This window comes from Emys orbicularis, chromosome 18 (genome assembly GCF_028017835.1).
Source record: "Emys orbicularis isolate rEmyOrb1 chromosome 18, rEmyOrb1.hap1, whole genome shotgun sequence".
Classification (NCBI taxonomy): domain Eukaryota; kingdom Metazoa; phylum Chordata; order Testudines; family Emydidae; genus Emys; species Emys orbicularis.
In genome coordinates this window covers 9,309,487-9,334,801 of record NC_088700.1, presented here as the reverse complement: position 1 = coordinate 9,334,801, position 25,315 = coordinate 9,309,487, and the positions used below count along the sequence as shown (strand labels likewise).

The 25,315-nt window shown below is 49.8% G+C and overlaps 1 protein-coding gene across 1 annotated transcript in view; it reads right to left on the bottom strand.

The window, feature by feature from the left end:
- SARDH (sarcosine dehydrogenase) overlaps positions 1-25,315 on the bottom strand; it is a 97,198-nt gene that overhangs the window by 4,116 nt on the left and 67,767 nt on the right. The window contains exons 17-19 of the mRNA XM_065418814.1: positions 7,233-7,395; positions 4,039-4,207; positions 3,275-3,410 (exon numbers count right to left, since the gene is read on the bottom strand). Of these exons, the coding sequence (XP_065274886.1) occupies positions 3,275-3,410; positions 4,039-4,207; positions 7,233-7,395 (468 nt within the window). The remainder of the gene's footprint in view (positions 1-3,274; positions 3,411-4,038; positions 4,208-7,232; positions 7,396-25,315) is intronic.

The following is a 25,315-nucleotide window of genomic DNA, read 5'->3' as shown; positions in this document are numbered from 1 at the left end:
CTAGCTGCTCTGTGCTTCAGGTTCCCATCTGTAAAATGGGTATAATAGCACTGCGATGCCTTACAGGGTGATGTGAGGATAACTACATTAAAGGTGTGAGGTGTGAACTACAGTAGCAGGGGCTGTATAAGCAGTTCCTTACATAGGTACTAACTGGAAAAAAAGGGGGGTCAAATTCTGTTCTCACAACATAGCTCTCCTGCCTTTGATAACACTGGCAAGTGATGACGCATTGTTGCAACTCACATTCTAGCTTGCACCTGACTTCAACAGGGTGCTGGAATGTAACTGAGAGCAGCTTGATATTTTGTAGAATCATTTTCATTTCACTAACAAGAGCCTTCTTGAAAAGTGCAAGTCTTTGGGAATCCTTTATCTCAACTGAGGCTTAGTTTGGCTTCCTTAAACACAACTCAAGCAGATGTGTTTGTTCGGTATTTCTTCCACGTTCAAGTCCCTAAGCACCTGGCTGTAATACCCAATGCCGCACTTTTTCCCATTCTCCACTACGGTTGCTCTGCACCCCGGAGCCTGTCTGCCCAGAATTGTGCAATGTGGTTTCACACCAATATTGCAGACTCCAATGTAATGAGATTAAAAGCAAACAAACTCCTTCTGTGACAGCTTTCTAATCTCTGATTCACCACTTCTCATCCCTCTCTCTGTTGGAAGCATTCACACCCCTTTTAAGGCTGCCTCTCTGTCAAGGTCAACGGTGTCTTGGTGGGAGGAAGGAGCAGACCTGAACAGCAGCAATGTGAATTAACTCTACACATCTCCCACCACTAAGCCACTCCCTCTGGTTGCCCCATCTACACTGTATGCATTTTAAAGCTACAGTCCAGGGCCTTTAAAATTCCACCACTGCTACAGGGGATTTGCATTGGAGAACACTGAGTTCCTGTGTAAAAGAAACTTCCTTTCCACAGAATAGGTGGAATGAGAAGACTCGAGGATTGTGTATTTTAAGTCTGAGCTTCTAGCAAGTACCTGGGACCATGTTCCTAAGTTTTCCCCCCCCCACTTTCTCCTCTACTAGTGGCAACCCAGCAAAAGGCAATGCCTCATCAGGATCCCCCTCTAACCCACAGGGAATGCAATGATTGCAAAGGACAGAGCACATGGAGAACAGAGCTGTGATTTCCGTAGAGATATGATCCCATGTTATTTGCATGCAAGCGCACGCGCTCTCTCTCTCTCTCTCTCTCTCACAAACACACACACACACACACACACACACACACACAGAGTCATTAGCCCATGGGACTCAACCATCAGGCATGAAGCAGAGAGTCAGAACTCTTTCCCCCAAACCCTTTTGATGTCAAGGCTCCATCTGCTCCAGATGCCTGTCACATGACGAGATGCCAGGAGAGAGAGGGAGAGCGAATGGATGAGGCTGGAAAGCTCTCTGTCATCAGTGACAGGAGTCCGTTCACTGCACCAGGCTGCCCTCTTCTAGGCTCAGGAGGGAAGGAAGGAAGGCTACTCCATGATGAGAAACAATAGGCAAGGGAAAGAAATTGGTTTGGAGACAGGAAAGCAACTAACTGGACCATAAAATCGCATGGCTTAGGAGCCTAGCACTGTCATTGCCACAGGATTAAAAATCAAGGTGATCTAAAACCAACCACCAATTTATCAGCTATTTTTTGCCTGTATTATCATGTGTGTGTGAGGTTAAGTTGGTCCCTGGGGATTTTATCTTCAGTCCTCCCACCCCAATACTCCCTCATATAGGTGTAAGTATCTCTCTGTCGATAGCACATGGGTTAAGTAGAGTCCCCCCCGCCCCATGAGGCTATTCAGGTTAAGTGCCTGCTGCGTTCCTGTTGAACAGAAGTTCTTAGAATCAAACTAGGGCTAATACATTGTTGCAGTTAATGTTCTAGCTTGCACCTGTGAGTGAGTCCGGAGACGGAGCTGTGCAAGAGAACAGCATGGGGGTCACTAGAGAGAGAGCTGTTTGTCGCTAAACTGCTCCAATCTCTCGCTCTTCAGAATCTCTTCGCTCTGGTTAATACAAGCTAAGAACTTTGTGAAGAGACGCGAGGGGACCTTGCAGTCCTTCAGTCCCCAGATCAGTGTTTGCGCTCTCTCTTTAAAGATTAGTGTGTGTGTGTGTGTGTGTGTGTGTGTGTGTGTGTGTGTGTGTGTGTGTGTGTGTGGTTTTTTAAAAAAATCAATGTTACGCTCTCTCCCCCTGCAAATCTTCTGATTCGGAGAATGAAATGCAGCATTCTCCACACATGGATGTGAATTCTCCCTGCATAATTCTGATCCTCCCTCCCTCCCTCCCTGTCCTTGTGTCTTTCTGCTTCGCCTCCCTGCATCCTGCACTCTGCCAGCACTGTCAACCTCAACACGCCATTTGTCTGAGTCTCCAGGCCTCCTCCTTCCAAGCTGCTCCCTACACCCAAAACATGTTTCTTGAGCTAGGCTACTACCCTCTCTCTACTCATGTCCCCCTTGAAGACCCGTCTCTCCCCAGACACCAAGAACTAGAGCAGTGCCAATACCGGATAGTTTGGATCACTGACCCTTCCAAAAAATCTAAAATCAGTTTTGATTCAGCCTGACATGGAAATGTTTTGTAATTTTCAGTGAACCAAAAAGGTCGGAAAAAATTAGTGTCGGGTCAAAGGAAACGTCTTGTTCACCCTGAAATGGAACATTGTTTCTTTTTTTATTTATTTTTAAACTTTAAAAATGTTTTAACAATAAAACTGAAGTAAATGTTGAAAGGAAAAGTCATTTCAAACCAAAATATTGAAATGTTTTGTTTAGAAATTGTCAGAATGATGCATTTAGATATTTTTTTTTAATTTATTTTCTAATGAGACAACTTGGTAACTTTGCAACAAATTCCTAGAGTCATAGAGTCATAGGAGGGAGCCAGCAAGGGAGGTTTAGGTTGGACATTAGGAAAAAGTTCCTAACTGTCAGGGTGGTTAAACACTGGAATAAATTGCCTAGGGAGGTTGTGGCATCTCCATCTCTGGAGATATTTAAGAGTAGGTTAGATAAATGTCTATCAGGGATGGTCTAGACAGTATTTGGTCCTGCCATGAGGGCAGGGGACTGGACTCCATGACCTCTCAAAGTCCCTTCCAGTCCTAGACTCTATGAATCTATAGGGCTAGAAGGGATTGCAAGTTCAGCCATCCTGCAGCCATTCTGATATAGTTCTAGGTAGAACTGGGTCATTTTGGGCTGCTAACACAGCTTGACATGACATGGGGCCCCAGGAGGCACCATGTTCCCCTATACTCACTGGTCCTCCATCAGGGTTCCGGATGTACCCGTAGGCAATGGTTTTGTTGATGGCAAATCCAAAATCCGCCCTCCGGATGTGTCCGACTACTTTGCCGTTTCTCCAGATGGCCTCCAGTCCAAACATAGGCACCTTCCTGCAGGACCAGAGCAGAGCAGACCTTTAGCAGACAGCAGCTCAGCAGGGCAGTTCCCTGCCATTCTTGGGGTTTTACCTGGGGGAGCTGTTATAGAAAATCAAGGGGCTAAACATGCTGACCACAGGAACGCATTGTGCAGGTAGGCAGGCTCTGTGCTAGCTTACTAAACAGTGCTCTGCCAATACATCTCACGCCCCCTGTTATTCCAGTCCTCGGCTTCCACACAAAGCCTTGCACCAGAGTCCCAACCTCCGACACTCCGCTATTCCAGGCCTGGAACCTACCCAGCTCTGCCAGTGCACTTGAACCCGGACATGTTACCCCAGGGATTCCAGTCCTTGGCCACACACACAGCTCTGACAATGCGCCTCCGTCCTGACTTGCAAAATCCAATGCTATTTGGTTGGAACCAGATAACCCCACCCATTTTCACACGGTGGGGGTCCGATCAGCTAAAACAAGAGCAGAGAAAACGGGCAGAGGGAGTTTATGGGTGAGCTTCTTGTTGGTGTGTGGGGCAGAATCTTCTTTCTGGTTAAAGTTGGATCACAAGCACCAGGGTGACTGTTGTATTTAATACACCCAGGCAGAGCTCACCGATACAAAGCCCAATGGTCGTACTTACTCATCAATGGTGAAGCAGACCAGGCGCCGGAGGACTCCCGTTGCTTTCTGGGTCTCCAGAGCTTCCCGTCCAAGGAAGGGGATGCTGGACTTGAGTTTACAAGTGAAGGCCAGGCCTGCTTCTAGGGGGGAGTCGTCAGGACGCAGATCCGCGTGCCAGTGCCTGTACCCTGCAGAGAATGACAGAACCATCATGGGTCTCCCCGTCTGTTTCCTCCTTTCTCCCCAGTCATAACAAGGCCTAGGAGAGGCAGTGTGCGGAGAACAAAGCACTTGAACCCCCAAGTACTCGGTCTGGCCCTGCTTCACCCTTGGCTTGTTCAGGGACAGTGAGATGAGAGGCAGCTCCTCTGTCACGCTCCTCTCTTGCTGCAGCATTCCCCCCTGCAGCTACAGGAGAAGGCAGCGTCCCTCGGTCCCAATCCTCTGGTGCGCCATTCCTGCACTGGGCCTGGGAATGGAGTGGGAACCGCCAAAGGTGGCTTGAGACATCTCTGGCCTCACTGAATTTTTGGAGCCTGCCTGGACCCCAGCGTAAGTTAGAGCAACCACAGGGCTGCTCCAAGTTACAGTCAAGCTACTGATGGCTCCCTGAGGGCTGTGAGCAGCTGGAACTCGGTGTGCTCCAACCATGTTCTCACTTCCTCATAGAGTGCCCCAGAACACCCCCCATCCCACCCCCACTCAGGAACTGCACGGGTGTGGACACAGAGCTGTTCCAGCCATTTTATGCCCACTGGGGATCCCCTTATGTAGGCCCTGTTCCCTGGGGGGCTCTCGTGATCAAGGATGGACCAGCAGGGATTGTTCTAGGGGACAGCATGTGGTCATTTATACTCTTCTCCCCCATGAAAAACATCTCCTCCAACCGCAAACCCTGCCTCTCCCCCCCCCCAGAGTACTGCCCAGACCCCACCTCCCTCTGGAGTATTTCACCCCCTCACAGCACGTCACATCCACCAGCCCCCCTCTGGAGTACCTCACCCACCCCCACCCCGTGGAGCACCTCGTCTCCATCAGCCCTAGAAGAAACAAGGCTCTAGCAGAACTGGTTGAAATGTTTCCATCAAGAAGGGATGGGTGTGGGGGGAGGAAGAAACATCTTTTTGGTTAAAATGGACATTTCCACAGGACATGTCCATTTTCCACAATTATTTTTATGAGGTGGGTGTTGATTTTTCAGCTCAAACCTGACATTTTTTTTTTTTAACAAAAAACCAAAACATGTTTAGTTTTTGTAAAAAAAATGGTGGGTAAATCCCCCCATTTCTTGAGCATCTCTAGGCACTAGTTCACGCCTCAAGGGCAACGGGTGAATCTACAGGGAGGCCCAGAATGGAAAAGCCCTTGGAGCTAGACGTGCTTCTCTGAATTCTCCGGCCATCTGCAAAGCTGGGCCAGAAGTCTCATAGGTAGGGGCTCACTCTGAAGATTTCAGCTACTTCCTGCTTCCCTTTGGCCAGAAAATGGCCTCTTCAGGGGGTATTTTGGTGCCTCTGGTCCGCGGCCTGGGGCAGGAAGTGCAGAGGCAGAAAAAGGATGCAGGGTGGGGAAGGAAACTGGATGCTTTTTTAAACATCCCTCTGATTTTATTCAGATGGGCTCCTCCAACCCTACAACCACTCTTGGCTTTAGCTCTCGAGTCAAGCAGGGACATTTTGTGCCATCCAAACAGCCACAGAAGGAATGAGCCGCAGGGGAGCACGCTGGGAACAAAACAGGAGAACTGAGGGGAAAGCAGAGAAAACAACTCCATTCCACTGGAGGGTAATGAATAAACACGCTGAACAAACTGGCTGTCAGGGACCAGTGAAGCAAGAAACATCAATATCCTCTGTGTGTGGGTGTAGGGTTTTGTGTGTGGGTGTATGTGCGCGCGCGCACACATGGGCAGGGAGGCTGGAGGAGTGCTAGGAGGTTTGAGTCACAGAAAAGGTGCCTGGGCATGAGGAGGAAATACTGGATCGGCTTATTAGCCTGGGGGCCCTATTCCCCACTGCTGATGGGATGTTGGAGGAGCTTGTGGTTAAGGTAGAGGTCTGGGACTCAGAAGAACGGAGTTCAATTGCTAGCTCTGCTACAGGCTCTGTGTGCGCAAAACTTCCTCTCTCTGTGCCTCCGCTCAGGGAAATGGCGTTGCTTTTTCCCTCCCGGGCAGGGGGGCCGTGAGGATAAATCCGTGAATGTCTAGGAGGAACTTGGAGACTGTGGCGAGGAGGGAGGTACAAGGAGCTGGATATGAGTGACCCCTACAGAGTCAATGGGAGTTGCTTGTTTCCCATGAGGGGAGAATGGCCCACTTGAGTTTTTCATGTTCCTTTTCCAGAGTGTAAATCCCCAAAGTCTAACAGGTTTTTAACCCGTTTTGGAGGTGACCAGGGTGCTAGAACTGCATGGAACTTAATCCTGACTCAGATTAAAGTTTTCCTGAATGCAGATGATCCATCCTCAGAGAGAGAGAGCAAAGGGTTTCCCCTTTCCCAAAGCCTCACTTTGTGCCAGGAGATTTTTAGTGGACTCCCTAAGGAAGGTTCAATCCATCTAGGAGCATCAATCTCTCAATCAATCAATCTCTCAAAGTGACTCATGCCCTCAACAATCCTTTCCCTCAGCCCCTTTCTATTTTAATGGCTAAATGCTAAAGAAGAGGCCAGTGAAATGCAGTCAAATAACCCCACACATCCCTTCCCCCTTTGTTTTTGGTCCCTAACTGGTGACAGGCCAATAAGCGTAGTTAAAACATTCGCCCTCAATACGAGACCAATGTTAAGGGAGAACTCAGTGAGCAGCTGGGTCACCCCAGCCGCATAGTCCACCCCTAGTTATCAACCCTTTACAGTGGGGTGCGCTGGCCTGTCCCTGAAGCTGGGAAACCCCTGGCCATGGATGGGGGAATAAGGTTACCTGGCTTCCCCGTGCAAAGTGTTGGGGGCAGCTGGGTCTCCCTGAAGGAGACGGGTGTGATGGGGTCGGGGAGTTTGGAAGGAGTTCCGGCTATGCATCTGAACTCGTGGGGGGTTTATTTGAACCAAGTTCAAACTCAAACTTTCCAAGGCCTGCCCACGACAAGGGCAGAGGGACAGATGGCAGGAAGTCCACCATCTTTCTCTGCTTGCCTCGTGTGCATTGTCCCCACCAGGTGACAGCAGAGCAACCCATGCTAGTACAGGTGAAAAGCAAGTTCTCCTGAGAAACCTTTCTCAATGCTGAGGGAGTCGATGGCTCTGTACCCGGCGTTGGTAATGCCGTGCCCGGCCCCTGCCTTCATCACAGCCCGGTAAACCCGCACACAGTCCTGCTTGGGCACGTGCAGCTCCCAGCCCATTTCACCCACAAACGACAGCCTCATGGCTCGTACCTGTGAAACACAAAAGATCAGAATCACTGGCCTTGTTGTTTCCTTTCATTCAAGGACTCTAGAGTGGGGCAGTGTGGTCCAGGAGATAGGGCTCAGGGCTGGGAGTCAGGAGACCTGGTTCTATTTGCAGCTCTGACAGTGACCTGCTGTGTATATGGATGAGTCATTTACTATTCTGTGCCTCACTTGCCTCATCTGTACAATGGCACTTACCCTCCTTTGAGACCGCCAGGTGAAAAGACCTAAGTAGTGTATTGATAACTTCTTGTGGAAGTCTATGGACAACACTTTCTTGGGATTAGTCTTATTTATATAAAACCTGTTTCCTCTGATCTCTTTATTCTTCCTATTTCTTTATTACTAGAGACATGTGTGTGAAACCAGTATCTTTCTTTCTATATCTTTTGTTCATCAGCTCCTAATGCTTATTGCTCCTGGAAGACACAATCTTTGGATCATGAGGCCACAACTGACCACTGAACAAATGATTCTGAGCTCGGACCTTGAATCTTTCATTGTATTCCCTCCAAACCAGTTGAGCTACAACACACAAAGCATATTCATCAAATGACAGATCTGCTCTTACAACCAATACATTTTCTGCTGTATCACCTTTGGCTGTTGACCAAATCCTATTTTATAAGCTAAGCAAGGCTAGGTCGTCCTTTTGGATAGGAATATTCATCACCAAACAGTTCTGCTGTAACCTTCAGCGTGGGACTTTGTGCCCATCTAATGGCTAATCTATATAACAAGAAAGAGCCTACTACAACTGCCAGCTGAGGGAGTCACTCCTTAAATGTTAGAGGCTTATAGTGAAGTCCTAGTTTCAAATCCTACTGGTATGTTAGCCATTCAGTATTGGAGGCACTTTTCCACACTGAGAAGTCCTGAAGCAATCCTCCAGCGAGGTCTTTGGGGGAGCTGTGCTTCTGGAGGAGGCATGTATCAGAGGAGCTGTAAAAGTAAAGTTCTGGCCCCTACAAACTCCATGGCTCACCATGACAGACTAAACCAGGGGAAAGGTGCTGAGAAATGTAAGCTATATGCATGTATCCAAACACTCTGGACATGCTTTCGGTGCTACGAAACAAGCTTTATTTTTGTCTGGGATCCGTTGCTTTGCAGGCAGGATGGGGGAGTTTCCTTTCGTCACTTTCAGCGCCACCAGCAGTTTAGAGAGAAATGTCAGGAGGATCCTGGAACCAAACCTTGCATGGAGAATCAATTTAACGTAAGATCAAAGTCACCTAACAGCGCTCCTGCTTGAGGAGGGAGTGTGCATTGGGTGCAGGAACTCAAGGATAGCCAAGGTAATTCCCCCTGCAGGTCAGGAACATTTTTAGGCAACCAAGATTATTCAGAAAGGTCATTTTTTAGGCCAGTTTTGCTGTCAAATTATTTTGACAGCCTCTCCTTTTCTTGGGCTCATGCATTTCAAAGGGCATCTCTGTGATTTATGCGAAGCCCTGAGGATGGTGCACGGAAAGGGCAGCCTTTGAACAAGCCTTGTCTTTTCTAACAGCGATTTGTTTTCCACGTGCTCCCCACTCTGTACAAGCTCTTTAATCAGCCACCCAGACGGAGATTAAAGCCCGATGCACGCAGCTGCGTGGCAACTAAGGTCTAGTGTGCCGGGCACAGGGCTGTGAGTCAGGACCCTTAGGTTCGATTTGCCACTGGGCACATTGTACCGCCTCTCCGTGCCTCAGTTTACCCATCTGTATAATTGGGCTAATTATTCCTTACTTACCAATTTGTAATGTGATTTGTGACCTGTGGACAAAAAGGACTGGGCAGGCACAAAGAGACCAGCAAATCGACACAGCTCCATGCTACCTCCATTTTACAGAAGTGAACTGCTCTGCCCATGGACAAACAATGAGTTCGTCGGACTGTGATGAATTGAACCCAGGAGTCCTGACTCCCAGCCTTATCCTTCTATGGACCTATATCCATTTACACTAGGGTGACCAGACAGCAAATGTGAAAAATCGGGATGGGGGTGGGGGGTAATAGGAGCCTAGATAAGAAAAAGACCCAAAAATCGGGACTGTCCCTATAACATCAGAACATCTGGTCACCCTAATTTACACTAGCTGATGATCTGTCCTGAAGCATTATTTTTGTTGCCAAAATTAGCTCGATGAGAGGAAATGCTGTGACTTCACCAGAACTACGCAAAGGAAGACAGCAAAGATGAATTTATGAGGTGGTTCGTCTTTTCCTTCCCCGTTCCTCCCGCCTCCTCCCCATTTTGTGCAAAACATCAAACAGGCAGATCCTGCTCTCTCGATAGCCAGCTCACAGCCGGAGTTTATTAGCTTGGGGTTCTTTCTGTCTCAGAGGTGCGGGAACTTGGTTCTACATGTGCATGGCCGTAAGAACGGCCCCCGTCTCCAGCCCAGCTGCACTTCCCCCTTAGGACTGAGATGGGCTTGCATGTGACTCTCAACAATATCCCACTTACTGGCTGATGAGCCCTCGGACACCTTGTTAGGCTGTGTTCCCAAAACTTTCCAGGGTGGCTGTGGCCAGACCCAGCCTGGACACCTCCCCGAGTCTTTCCCCTTTAATCTGAGCTGTGTTGCTCTTCAGTTACTTTTTTTTTTTTTTTTTTAAGTCGTGGGATCCGCCAGGCATCCCAGTATGAACTCCCTTTCCCCCCCACATCCACCCTCACCCCCCAACCCTACCTGCCCAGCAGCTGAGACAATGCAGATTTGTTCTTTGTTCTGCCCGGTCTTTGTTTCACCCAGCCGTTCTAAGGGCACTTGGCTAGCCCTAAAGCCGCTCTGCTGGGAGGCCAGGCCTATGCACGGCCTGCCCTGCATGATGGCAGGCTGGCTAGTGTGCTCCCACAGGGCTGGGGCCAATGTCACCCCATCAGCTGGCCTCAAGGGGCCTGAACCAACTCCCATCAAAATCAACGGCAAGACCCCCTTTGGACTTCATCCTCCCCACTAATGCATCCTCAGTGAATCTCCAGAGAGTCTATGGACCAGCTCTCCATTCTCTGCGGCGTTCTTTCATTCAACGGGACGTGCCAGAGCGGTAAGATTTTGACCCAGATCCAAACCGCGCCAAAGTTCTGATGCATTTGGATCTGTGGCTCATGCTCTTGTCACACGCTGCCCGTCGTATGAGTGAGCAGGCAGCTCCGTGCTTAGAACCGTGTCCTCCTCGCGTCTCCGGGTGGATAATGCGCTGATTTTGTTTTCCACCTTTCTGACCCACTTTGCGACCCTAATGGAAATGGAAATGTATTATTCCATTTCAGAGACCTCAGCGAGCGAAAGGATCCCAGCAAAGACAGGGAGGGAGAAGCAAACAGAACGACAGTGAGGAAACACAAACACAAAACCAAATGCGCTGCCGGAATGGCGAGGGCTTGATTCCTTTAAGAAATACTCATTGACGGGGCCTAACTCAAAGGTCCCTGAAGATAAGGATAAGTTCAAGGGCCTGTGTGCTTTAAAATGAGCTGGAGCCCTGTAGACTGCTCCCTAAGAGTATCTTCCACATGGGAATCTCCAACTGCTTTGCAGCACCCCTGCGGGGTTGGGATGTGCTAGCCCCATTGTGCAGATGAAAATACAGCGGTCAGGCGACTTCCCTAAAGTTACCCGGTGACTGGCACTAGAACAGAGAACTCCTAGGCACTAAGCAGTCATAGATCATTGAAATGTAGGGCTAGACGGGGTCACAAGAAGTCACCAAATCCAGCCCCCTGGCTGAGCCAGGACCAAGTATACCTAGACCATGTCCGACAGGTGTTTAGCTAACCTGGTCTTAAAAAGGACAGGGATTCCACAACCCCCCTTGGTAACCTGTTCCCGTGCTTAACTAGTTAGAATGTTTTTGCTAATATCCAACCTAACTCTCTCTCTTGCTGCAAAATGAGCGGCTCTGAGAGCAGACAACTGGTTTCCTTTCACTGGCCTCTGCTCCTATGCTCTTTCGCAAGGCTGGCTACTGTGCCAATGGCAGGGCCGGCTCCAGGCACCAGCCGACCAAGCACGTGCTTGGGGCGGCACCTGGTAAGGGGCGGCCAATCTTGGGGTGGCGGGGAGGGCGCTCAGGGTTTTTTTGGGGGGTTCGGTCGGGCGGCGCTGGGGGTGGGGTGGGTTGTTTTTGTTTCGGCGGCTGGGCACGCGGTGGGCGCTGGGGGGTGGGATTTGGCAGCGGAGCTCCGCGGGGGGGGGGGGGTGTGGCGGCGCAGCGGGGCGCTCCGCGGGGGGGGGGGGTGTTCGGCAGCGCGGCTCGGCGGTGGGGGTGTTTGGCGGCGTGGCGCTCGGCGGGAGATGTGTGTGGCGGCGGGGGGGTTCGGTAGCGCGGCGCTCCATGGGGGGTTGGGGGGTTCGGCGGTGCTCCGCGGGGGGCTGGAAGGTTCAGCAGCGCTCGGTGGGGGGGTTCGGCGGCATGGCGTTTGGCGGCGCTCCGCGGGGGGAGTGTTTGGCTGCGCGGCACTCCGCGGGGGGCGGGGGGTTCGGCGGCACTCTGCGGGGTCGGGGGGGTTCGGCGGTGCGGCGCTCTGCAGGGGGTTGGGGGGTTCGGTGGCGCGGCGCTCCGTGGGGGGGGTGGGGGGTGGCGTCGCAGTGCTGAGGGTGTGTATTATGGCGGCGCTATGGAGGGCGGCACTCTTTTTTTTTTGCTTGGGGCGGCAAAAAAGTTAGAGCTGGCCCTGTCCAATGGACACTTGTTTACGCTTGGTGCTTAGATACACCTGCAACCCTTAAACAACATCTGCCAGCTGTCTAAGTTGATGGAAAAACAGGACTTCAGTAGTTGCAGCGGAGAGAAGACTGGATGCTGAGGAAATGTCACCGCGATTTCTAGGGTGAGATTGGAATGTTTGGGGGCAATCTCTGTCCTATGGTGACAGATGCCCTAGAAATAGGATTATACAGACAGACATGCATGGGACTAGACCGACAGACACACACAGATGCGTATGAGGCTAGACAGACAACGTAAAGTAACCCTGGGAAAGTCAGTGTCAAGGGAACCCATCAGGATGCTGCGTCAAGAACAACAAAGGGAGAGCTGTACTGTACATCTGCAGTGAAGCAAGCACAGCGACGCTGCATAGGGAGGGACTCGTAGACACTCAGAGCTGGATTGCAGGGGAAGCTTTGGGGCCTCACCGAGGACACCGATCGCTCCATGGGTGCCACCCTGTGTTGCCCAGGCATCTTAGCCTATCAGGCTCAGGGCTAGCCTAGACCCCCTTTCAACCCCTTTTAGTAAAACACCTGGAAGAAGCACACAGCTGCCTGACTTCTCTTTCAGCTGCTGGGTATGAAACGCTCACGGCCCTCCCTAGACGCTCCACAGCGGTGCAGAGAAGCAAAGCTCGCTGGTGAGCCGTTCCTCTCCCCGCCCTTCGGAGCCAGTCCCCTGGGTTCTGCGCCAGACTGCAGCAGCATTCTGCAAACTTTACTCAAGTCTCCGTAATCATTAGCAGCAGCACGAGCCTCTGGCTCTGCTCCAGCTTCAGAATAGGTTTGGCCCACGGTGCAGACTTGAGCTTAAAGCAGCTCAGGCCAAATGCAGGGAGGGCCCATGCATTGGAAGGGAAGAGGCAGCCTGCTGCAGAGGAGGTGAGGGTAGTTTTCGTAGTCATGAAATGGATTTGGGGGGGAGGGAGTTCAGAAGCCCATGGGCACTAGAGGAAACTTGGATTTTGGACCAGGAGATTTAGCCATGCATAGGGACTGATCCTACACCCACTGGGAGACTTACCATCCAATTTACTGGGAGGAGGAAAAGGCCCCTGAAAAGGACATCAAGGGTGAGCAGATTTCCCCAGGGAGGTTGAGCCATATCTCTATCAGAATGCAGTGCCCGGCTGCTGTTTTCCTTATTGATTTTAAAGGAGAACAAGATAGAGGGAGGCATAAAGAACCCAGGGTTATGTAGAGGTCAACCAGCAGTTTGAGCTGCCTCAGCTCCCCGTATGCTGCTAGGTCATGAAGGGAAGAGGAGGGGAGGGAGACCATGACAACAGAGACACACCTATGGAGGTGAAGGTCAGTGGGAGGGCAAACAGAGGCTATTTAGACAATTCCATCCACCCTTCGGTTTCATCTGGATAGGGGAGGCTTCTTCACTTCTTCACCTGTCATAAACTGCTGCATGATGTTGTGAGGAGCTCTTGCTTCCACCCCAGAGATAGCTGCATTTCAGTGATCTTTATTTCCCCAGGGTCTGAACCTAAAAGGTTCTTAGATCTTATTGATTTCAATGCCTATCGACTTCAGCATGAGCTTAAGGCATTTGCCGAGCACCTCCCAGGGGAAGCTCAGCATCTGGCAAGATCCGGCCCAAAGCACATTGGGAAACTGCTGTATTGATGTGAGATATTACGAATACTACACAAAATACATCAGAACAGCTGAAATCAGAGCGAATGCAGCTAGAAAGCCACCTGGAGAGCAGAAAGGGCAGCGTCTTTAAAAAGCCATGTCAGTCCAGGCCAAAACTTTTGAATATAACAGACAAAGAGACACAAAAATGGAGGCTGCGTGGAGACTCTTAAAAATAAGGTGCATTGTAGCTAGATATTGTTTTAATTCAGAGCTCTACAATATTGTTTGTAAGTCACCCTGTGATAACTGAGAACTTCCAGCCTGCTTCCTTTTACAGGCTCCAAAAACACTCCGCTGCCTGGGTACAACACCTTCCAAAGGACTCCTAAAGCACCTAGTGGCATACTGTGCCAAAGTAAATCTTACATCCTAGCAGGAGAACAATTATTCATGGTCCAGCAGCTTCTGACGCGTGTTCTGTTTCACACTTGCGTTCTTACTCAAAGACATTTATCTACTCAGTATTCAGTCAACAGAACTTGTCTTAATAAGGAATTAACTGGATTAAACGCTACACGGGGCCCTGTATTATTAGAAAAGTATGCTTCTGGAACTAAAATGGTACACCACCACTACGTAATTCACTTACTAGTCAGCAGAGCATGGAGACCTGGCGTCAAATACAATTTAAGTTCTTTAAGAGGAACAATGATCTAGTGGTTAAGGTGATGGGTAGGACTCAGAAGATCTGGGTTCAAATTTTAGTTAAGAACATAAGAACAGCCATAGTGGGTCAGACCAAAGGACCATCTAGCCCAGTATCCTGTCTTCTGACAGTGGCCAATGCCAGATGCCCCAGAGGGAATGAACAGAACAGGTAATCACCAAATCCATCCCTGGCGACTATTCCCAGCTTCTGGCAAACAGAGGGTAGGGACACCATCCCTGCCCATCCTGGCTAATAGCCGTTGATGGACCTATCCTCCATGAACATATCTAATTCTTTTTTGAACCCTCCCTGTATGATCTTGGGCAAGTCACCCCATCTCTCTGCCTCAGATCCCCAAACATAAATTGGAGATAGTAGTTCTGCAATTTAGACTGTAAGCACTTTCAATCATGGACCATCTCTTCCTATTTATATGTACAGCACCTAGCACAACAATCTTAGTTAGTGCCTCTACCTGCTACTGCAATAGAAATAATAATAAATTAAGTTACTGTGAGTTTTTCATCTTCTTAACCCAGTCCCTAGTGATCCCTTACTTGCATCACAAAAGCACTGTGCCGTTGGACCCCACTCAGCCTAACTGGCAGGTGTTGCTGCAAACCAAGCTCAGGATCAGAACAGTGGGAAGTGCAGTGTATCATGACAGGGGTGCAGGGGCAGAGTTGGATGGGAAATCCAGGAGAAGGGTAGGAGTGCAGTGGAGAGGCAGAGCTGACTGGGAGCTCAGTACTGGTATAGTAGAAGTGTTTCCCTGGCCAGATTGAAGGTCAACAGAGCAGAGCTGTTGAGGTACCTGCACCTGGTGGAACTGTCACAGGTCAAGATAGAGGACAATTGGCACGTGTCGTGAGGTCCTTCAGGGTGCTATGAAGGTCAAGATGGAGGCATACTGGCATATCTGTGAAGGGTTGGACAGCCTCTGCTGTGCCTGATCTCAGCTGGTGCTACTTCGTTGCACGAGCGCTAAAATTTAGCATACAACACTGACACACCCTGGCACCCCAATATTCACCACTGTCATGTAATTAGGATATGTTTTGTACAAAGTATGTCTTGTGAGGTATCATTCTAAAAGTCTTGATCTTCTAGACAGTAATATCTCGTGGGATTGTAGGTGCTATCAGCGTATATGAAGTTTGGCTAGGTATGTGCTACTGAAACATGTTGTGAGGTTGAAAACACCCACAAGCAGCCTTTCAGGTACAACAGTAAAAAGGCCAAACAATGTTAATGGCTTATTGAGGAAATGCACACAAGCACAAGGATTACCCCAGGAATCGTGTACAATAGAAACCTCTCAGAGATCGCACTACACAATGGGAACTGTTTGACCCAGGTCACAGCAAAAGAGCTTTCCAGCAAGTGGGAAGAAGATATAAAAGGGGGACAATGATATCATGACTCTCCCTCCAACTACACACCTGGAAACACCTGAGGGGCAAGAACAGAACTGTGGGAAGTGATAGTCTCAGGGTAGAAGGATTTTTAGCCTGTTTATGAAAACCTGGGAAATCCAGGGCAACTTGTGCCTTAAGAATCTGCCAGCCTGTTTATCACTCAGAGTGAGAATTTGCTAATTTATATCCTCCCTATTTAGTTTGTTAAGCTCAGTTTGTGGGTTTGTTTATTTACTAAGGTCATCTGCTTTAATCTATTTGCTATCACTTATAACCACTTAAAATCTATCTTTTGTAGTTAATAAATTGTTTTTGTTTTCTCTAAAACCAGTTTGTGGAATTCATAACTGGGGGGCAAACACTGTGCATATCTTCCTCCACATTGAGGGAGGGGGAGAATTTGATGAGCTTACACTGTACAGTTCTCTGTGCAACGCAAGACGGTGTAATTTGGGGTTTACACTCCAGAGGGGAGTGCGTTCCTTAGCATCTGGGAGGTGCCTTAGCTGAACCTTCCCATGCAGAGCTGTGTGAAGCTGCAGCTGGGTGTGTCCCTACCGGTGTGTGTGTGTGCTGGTGAAAGAGCAGGCTTGGAGAGCTTGGCAATTTATCACAGCACCAGAGTGTGAAAGGGAGCCCAGGCTGGTGGGTCAGGCAGGCTCAGTGGTACCCCAGTTCCAAGTGGCACCCCAGGGGGAACCCGTCACAACACATTTAAAAATATCAGGCAGCGGCATTATAAACTTCAGATTATTCACAGCCTCGAGTCCCGTCAAACCTCTGGACTACAACGACACACTTACAATTAGCAACACAATGGGGCATCTTACTAATACATGCAGCATGACAACCCTTCACGACGGCTCCAAGGAAAGGAGCTGTCAGTGGCGCGCGCCTGAGCTGTCTCTGGAGATGACAATTTAACATGACGCACGGTGCTAATCTAGATTAGGCGGATGAAATATTCATGGGTCGTAGGGAGAGCAATTATTTAAATGCGGCTTTTGAGGGGGGAAGCAATATCTAGGTGGGTAGAGGTGGTTACCAGCTTCCCCTGAATGATGTGTGCCCAATTACAGAATCCCCAGGCATATGGACGAACTGTAGCAGTACTAATGACTTTCAAAACCAACTAACAATCCCCTAAAACTCCTCTCACGTTCCCCCAAATAACACATCAACCAGCCAACACTCCAGCAAACACCTGGGATAAGCCAGACACGAAGAAGAGCTCTGTGTAGCTCGAAAGCTTGTCTCTTTGACCAACGGAAGTTGGTCCAATAAATGATATTACTGCACCCGTCTTGTCCCGTCAGGCCGTGCCCCATGCCCTGAAAGGTCAACGAACACTGGGTCCGGTCTACACTGCAACCAGAGGTGCGACCGCAGCCAATGTAGACATAGCTGAGCTAGCTCAAATAACTGCGTTAGCCGCTTGAGAATATACCCGGGCGGGTGAGTATATGCAGTATATACAGCATATATTAAGTATCAGAGGGGTAGCCGTGTTTGTTGCTTTTTACAGATCCAGACTGAGAGTCCTGTGGCACCTTTAAGACTAACAGATGTATTGGAGCATAAGCTTTCGTGGGTGAATGCCCACTTCGTCACATGTACTGCGTCTGACGAAGTGGGTATTCACCCACAAAAGCTTATGCTCCAATACATCTGTTAGTCTTAAAGGTGCCACAGGACCCTCTGTTGCATATATTGAGGGTCCCGGGCATGTGAGTTTGTACTCCCCCTGCTGCCGCAACTTCACTGCTCAAGTACCTGAGCGAGCTAGATCAAAGCGAACTCGGGTATGTCTATGAGTCCTGCAGGCACATCTCCGATTGCAGTGTAGACACACCCGTTACGGTGGATCAGCAGAGAGGGGGAATTTCAGAGCCCCCTCTGCTGAGACCATTCTGGACCCGGGGCCTTGGGCATTGAAATCTAGATACTGTACTGGTCCCTCTTGTGCAACAACTGCCACGGCAGTATAGGCAGGAGGCAAGCCAAAGGCTCTATGGTAAGAGTACTAAAGGAAGGACATCAGCAAACTACGGCCATGTCTCTGCTGCTCGCAGAGATCCGGAGTGCCAAAAGCAAAGCACTGCTTTCAAGCGATCCCTTGTTGTGCACATCTTGCTTTTCATTGGCTCAGCCAAAATTAGCACAAAATTCAATGCTGTGTGAGGAAGCCTTTTGTTATGCAGGCCTACTCCAGCCAGCAAAGGTGTCACTGTCAGTTTACCTGCTGCATCATCACTCAGAAGGAGTGAAAATACCAGCTTTTCCTCTTGTGGTCCCCAAAGAGACAAGTGAAATTCCCTAATTCTGTTCAGGCCCAATGGCAGGATGCAGGTGTCCATGGGATGAGCATTAACCAGACTCCTAAAGGAGCTTTCTGCTTTTCATTTTTTGTTTCCTCCTTTCAAATTAACTTCACTTTAGAGGGTTTGGAGTGTCAGCACCTTTGGATACCTTAGTTACCTTAAGTGGAGGACTGACTGGAACAGATCTATCCCTGCAGCAGGAATGAATTTGGCATTTTTGCAAAGCTCTATTTTGATGCTGAGTTAAAGATGCCCTGGGATGTTGGGCTTTTAGTTTTCTGTTGAAAGCTTTTGTAGGAACAAACAAAAAAATAATTTCCCAACCAGCTCTAATTAAAAGAAATGAAGGCAAATTGATGCATTCATCCTGAATATATTCTGCAATTCCTCTAAGGCCAGGTCTACACTACCGCGGTAGTTCGACAGCTGGCAATCGAACTTCCGTGTTCGATTTATCGCGTCTGGTCTGGACGCGCTAAATCGATCCCGGAAGCGCTCGCCGTCGACTGCGGTACTCCAGCTCGGCGAGAGGAGTACCGCGGAGTCGACGGGGAGCCTGCCTGCCGCGTGTGGACCGCGTCTGAACCGCGGTAAGTTCGAACTAAGGTATGTCGACTTCAGCTACGTTATTCACGTAGCTGAAGTTGCATACCTTAGTTCGAATTTGGGGGTTAGTGTAGACCAGGCCTAAGTCTTACACAGCAATTGGGAGCTGCCTTGCAGCAAAATCTGTTGCAGGTGCAGATTTCATACAGGTCAGACACAGAAGTGAACTACAGGTACAACCCGTATCTTTTTCATAAGAGATTAACTCACTTTCCTGCAAGATGGTGGTTCGCAGCTTTGAAAAAGAAACAAAACACTATTTCAGATAGGAAGATGTGTCTGCAACAGGGAGATGTGCTTGAAACGACTGAGGATTCTCTCACCCTTTGTCTGTCGGGTCTATGTAGATTATACCGGGCAGAGGCTGTCTCTTACTGTGCATTTAGTACAATGGGGCCCTGGTCTCAAATGGGGCCTCGTCCCACTGCTGCAAAACAAACAACAACCAACGTAGTAATAATTATCCAGAATGGGCGAGGATAAGCAAGTGAGATCTGGGGTCACGAGCGCGCCACATGCAGTGATACAATCCCAAGCATGACGTGGTTGAAAGGTCTCCTGAAGGCATGATAGGGCATTTAGAAAAGAACTGGTCAACTTTGGGACATCCCCACTGGCTTAGGTGGAATGGCCCTAAAGGTAGTGAAAGCAGAATTTGACCCACCGTCTATCATAAGAATACATTGTGCCATTCCCCCAATTATGATGTTTACTCCTTCCTTAATTTTACATTCCCTGTGGCCACATCAGGGAAGGCAGAAAGAACAGCAAAGGGTACCTGAATGCCTACTGCACTTTTTCTGTTTTAACTCATAAGCCTGTTGGCTAAATATTGGGATGAATCTATGCAATCAACAGAGAGTTTGCACCACTGGGCTAGGTGGTAGGTGAAGCAAAGCATCTGGCTAGTCCTATAGAAATGCTGCAAAGGGGAATGAGTGTACTCCGCATCTCATTCGGGACTCAGGGGACCCCCCCCCCAGCTTTATACTCCTCAGCTCTGGTGCTTGGGTCACCCAGGGGAGAGTTAATCAGTTATCAGAATTTGCCAGGAAAATTGACTTCTCCTGCCCCTTAATTATGCCAGTTAAGATCAATTGCATTTAGATCTTGATAAAAACCAGTTGTTATTTTACTAATTCACCTCAGGACACTTAATTATTACTTCAAACACTACAGCCACTACTACTCTCTAAACCCAATACATTACGGCTGCTGAATGGAAAAGACCCAAGTTTGAAGAACGTGGATGGCTGGATGGTTCAGTGATGAAATCCATGCTCAGTCCCACCTAAAGGAAACATTCAGATTCCTTTACGAAGCCTGTCTGTTCTCTCCCCAGCTCACATATCCTGTGAGGGTAAGGCCTTGTCTACATTGGCAAGTTTCTGCGCAGTCAAGCAGCTTTCTGCAGTGTAACTCCCGAGGTGTACACACTGCCAAGCCACTTAGTGCGCAGAAACTGCGCAGTTGCAGCACTGTAAAAAACCCACCCCGACGAGAGGCGTACAGCTTTCTGTGCCGGGGCTACAGCGCCGCGGTGACAGTGTAGATACCGTGGCGATTACAGCGCTGCGATTGGCCTCTGGGAGGCGTCCCACAATGCCTGTTCTCGCCTCTCTGGTCATCGGTTTGAACTCTACTGCCCTGCCCTCAGGTGACCAACCACCATCCTCACCCCGTAAAATTCCTTTGGAATTTTGAAAGTCCCCTTCCTGTTTGCTCGGTGATGCGTGCAGTGGTCTCAGCGCATCTTTCCAGGTGGCGATGCCTGCTCCACACGCCAGGCGATCCCCCACTTGGAGCAATGCCGAGCTGCTGGACCTCATCGGCATTTGGGGAGAGGAGGCAGTGCAGTCCCAGCTGCACTCCAGCCGTAGGAATGATGATACCTACGGACAGATTTCACAATGCACGACAGAAAGGGGCCATGACCAGGACACACTGCAGTACATGGTCAAAGTGAAGGAGCTGAGGACAGGGCCGGCTCCAGGGTTTTGGCCGCCCCAAGCAGCCAAAAAAAAAAAGCCGCGATCGCAATCACGATCTGCGGCGGCAATTCGGTGGGAGGTCCTTCGCTCCGAGCGGGAGTGAGGGACCGTCCGCCGAATTGCCGCCGAATAGCTGGACGTGCCGCCCCTCTCCGAAGTGGCGGCCCCAAGCACCTGCTTGGTAAGCTGGTGCCTGGAGCCGGCCCTGGCTGAGGAACACCTACCACAAAGTGTGGTAGGCAAACTGCCGCTCTGGTGCTGTGCCCACGAGCTGCCGGTTCTACAAAGAGCTGGATGTGATACTGGGTGGCGACCCCACCTCCACTGTGAAGGCCACTGTGGATACTTCGGTGGCTCGTGTGCCAGTCGAGAGCGGACTGAGCCAGGAGGAGGAAATCTTGGACGAGGATGGGGGGGGGGGGGCGGCAGAGGACGACTTGGAGGTCAGAGATGCATGCAGCCAGGAGCTCTTCTCTACCCCAAAGGAGGCTAGCCAGTAACAGCTGTTGGAGCCTGGTGAAGTGCAAACAGGAGACGAGGCCCCTGGTAAGTGGCTTTGATTTTGGGAATTGCTGAAGCGAGTTGCTGGGGGCAGGATGGTTGCAGAAAGCAGGCTTGTGTCTGTATGATGCGCGTAACCACCACATGCCTAGTCTGAGCGACGGAACAGGCTGTTGATTGACTCCCTCACTTCACGGGAATCTGCCTCAGAGATCTCCAGGAAACTCTCATGGAGATACTGGGCAATCTGCTGTCGGAGGCTCTTTGGCAGAGCTGCTTTGTTTCTTGCCCCATTAAGGGTAACTTTCCCGTGCCACTCTGCCATCACTGGGGGTGGGGGTGTGGGGACCATTGCTGCACACAGGCAAACTGCATAAGGGCCAGGGTGGAAACCGCAGTCTTGGAGAAGACCCTCCCTTGATTCCCTGCTCACCCTCAACAGCGAGATATCTTCCATAATGATCACAGCCTGTGGAAAATGTAGGGACAGTAATGATTATGAGGCGCCCCCTACAGTGCTGGCTCTCCCCAAGAGCCACGTGCCCAGTGTTCAATATGGTCCTGGAACACTGATTTCCCCTGCTGATTTGTCCTGGGCCCTGCACCCCCCTAGCGACGGCCCTGGGTAGGATCAGAGGCTAAAAAAGGGAAAGAACAAGCTAAAAATTATTTAGACAAGTTAGAGGTCTTCAAGTCACCAGGGCCTGATGAAATACATCCTAGAATACTCAAGGAGCTGACTGAAGAGATATCTGAGCCACTAGCGATTATTTTCAAAGAGTCATGGAAGACGGGAGAGATTCCAGAGGACCGGAAAAGGGCAAATATAGTGCCTATCTGTCAAAAGGGAAATAAGGACAAGCCGGGGAATTACAGACCAGTCATCAGCTGGTGCAGTCAGCTAAGCAGCCAAGATTAATGCCCTGTTGTTCATTATGAGCTGTCATTAGCAATCAGCGACTGTGTGAGCAGACACCTACTTGAATCGGTGGGTTCCAAACACCCCCGCCAGGCAAGGCAAAGCCAATGTAACCTCTTCCCTTTATCAGAGGGGTAGCCGTGTTAGTCTGAATCTGTAAAAAGCAACAGAGGGTCCTGTGGCACCTTTGAGACTAAAAGTTCTGTTAGTCTCAAAGGTGCCACAGGACCCTCTGTTGCTTCTTCCCTTTATGTTTCAAACTGTGCCTGCAGCAAATTCTAACCAGCAGAGAGTGACTGTCAGATATTCTGGAGCAGGGGTTCTCAAACTGGGGGTCGGGATCCCTCAGAGGGTTGAGAGATTATGATCTGGGGGGGGGTCACTAGCGGTCACCCTCCACCCCAAACCCTGCTTCACCTCCAGCATTTATAATAGTGTTAAATATTTTTAAAAGTGTTTTTAATTTATAAGGGGGGGGTCGCACTCAGAGGCTTGCTGTGTGAAAGGGGTTACCAGGACAAAAGTTTGAGAACCCCTGTTCTGGAGGTTCCACTGGGACGCAGGGTGAAGTTTTGTAGGGTAAGAGTTCTCATGTGCCGACCCTGCAAGTGCAGGGTTACCTCCTAGGCTTCTGTGTGGACTCGATGACCCAGTTAAGTAGATCCAATTGCAGGATCAAGGCCTTAGTTTGTTCAGACCAATCTCCTCAGTGCCATATTCCTTTATATTAGCTATCCACCAAAATCAATCAGTAAAAATGCGGGTGTCTCAAACCTGAATAGCAGCACATGTGGAGCCCCCTGAGAGAAACAGACTGACTTTTTGTTCTATGTTTGTACAGCTCCTTGCGCATTAGGGTCCTGGCCTGTGACTTGGGCTCCTCGGTGCTACCTCAATGCAAATAATAATCCTACCTCCTTACCCTTCTTTCAGGCAAGCTGTTGACATGAGCATATTGTTAGCTCTTAAATAAACAGCAATCATAATACTATATTCAAACGGTTCGGCACCTCCCCGCCTCCACCCTTCCTGTGCGCTAAAGGCATGTCTAAAATAAAAACCCTCCGAGTGTGAAGTGGCATTTAATGCTGCTTTTAGATGCCTTAACATGAGCAACAATAGAACTGGGGGGGGGGAAGAAACACAAAAGGTATTGTGAATTTATTTTGAGCTTCCTTACAATAGAACAACACTCACCGAGCCTGCCTGCCTTTAACCATTGTCTTGGAAGTTCAATGAAGCATGAAGGTTGGAAATCTACTTTTGAGGCTTAGGAACGCTCCAGCTACGGAAAAGCTTTTCACTCCATACAAATGTGTCACCTAATTAGAGAACAGCAAGAGATCAAGGCACTGTAGCCAGCTACAGTATTAATCACGGCAGGAGATGCTTTGGGCATTGACAGCCAACCCCATGGTTCATTTATCCTGCTGGGGGATGGTGTATTGCTGGCTTTGGGAACATGATATACTTCCCGTACAAGAGCAACTTCCTCCTGAGAAAAGCTTAGCCTGGCCCTTCCCTTTAAATCACTTGGTATAACTACAGCTGTGGGGGAACATTCGGGTCCCTGCCAGAGTGTTGAAGCAATGTGTCATACAAACCATGCAGCCAACCAAAAGGTGTGGGGTGGCACTAATTGTCTGTGGTTCTGACCAGCTGATATACATCCACGGACTGTACACATCCACACATGCTCGCACATAGCATGTGCACGTGTGTCGGGCTATGTATCAGAGAAGTGGCTGAAGGGGGACAGGCTTGAAGTCACCAGCACAGAGATACTGCAAGCTGCATTCATTAAATTTCCCCCCAGATATCGTGACATCAGCTGTCCCATTCTGCTGTTACGTTGTCTGACATCTCTGGCCAAATGCTCCTGGGAGCTGATGTTCCCACGGTATTTCACATGGAGCCATAAAACAGCACCGTGCCATCCATCTGTGAGCCACAAGCCAGACCTCTGTTTATTTAGTTGGGTGCACATTTGAGGATGAAAATCCACCCACCGCTAAAATTCAAAAGGGTACAGATCTTGATATTATGCACAATGTAATATATATAGATATATATACACACACACGCACTCAGTAACCAATCAGCTGTCTCCAGAAAGTCATTAACTCAGCTGGAATTCTCTGTGCATTCTCACTCTGGCTGATTTTGTTCAACAAATGAATTAATCTGTGACAACCATCAAAATAGGTTGGTTTTTTTAAGACACTGGATCCAGTTCATCCCATTGACAGTCGACGGAGTTACGTCAGGGAGGGATTTAGCTCAGTCTCTCGGCTAACATTTCTACACTGGATTCTGGGTGTAACGAATTCCTCCATTGCTTATGGCCCTCGATAAAGCTCTATCAAACTCATTGTAAGAAGCAAAACTTCCATCACAGTTTATCACTGGCTGACAGGCGGCGCTTGCAGCAGTGAGGTCTACTGCTCAAGAGAGGTGGATTATTACCTGCAATGGAGGACACGCTTGGAAGGACTGCAGGCTCGGGGGGAGGGAATTTTGCTAACCGCATCACTACCTACCCATAACATGTGGCTCTATCATTCCAGTCCAGGAAGCACTGCTCAAAATAAAGGTTTCTTATGGCACCATGGCCCCTGATGGACAGGTGCTGTGAGATGGTACAGTACTTATCAGCACAATCTCCACTTGCCTGGCAGGGGCTGTATCCAGGGCCGGTGCAACCATTTAGGCAAACTAGGCAGCCGCCTAAGGTGCCTAGTGGTTGGGGGCGCCTAAAAGCCCGCTCAGACGAGGTGGTGGAGTGGAGGTGAGCTGGGGTGGGGTGGGGTGGGGGCGCGGGGAGGGCAGCCCGCAGTAATGGGGGGGGGGGCGCACAGGGGAACTGCTCCCCGCCCCAGATCACCTCCACTCTGCCTCCTCCGCTGAGCACACAGCCCCCGCTCTAAGTCTCCTCCAATCGGCGCCGCAAGCCTGCGAGGGGAGGAGAATTAGAGCGGCGCCGGCGTGCTCAGCGGAGGAGGCGGAGCCGAGGTGAGCTGGGGCGGGCTCCCCAGGCGGGGTTAGCTTCCGCGGGGGGGGGGGGGAGGGGAGTCTCCCCAGGCGGGGTTAGCTTCCGTGGAGGCAGGTTCCCCGGGCGGGGTTAGCTGCCACGGGGGGGGGGGG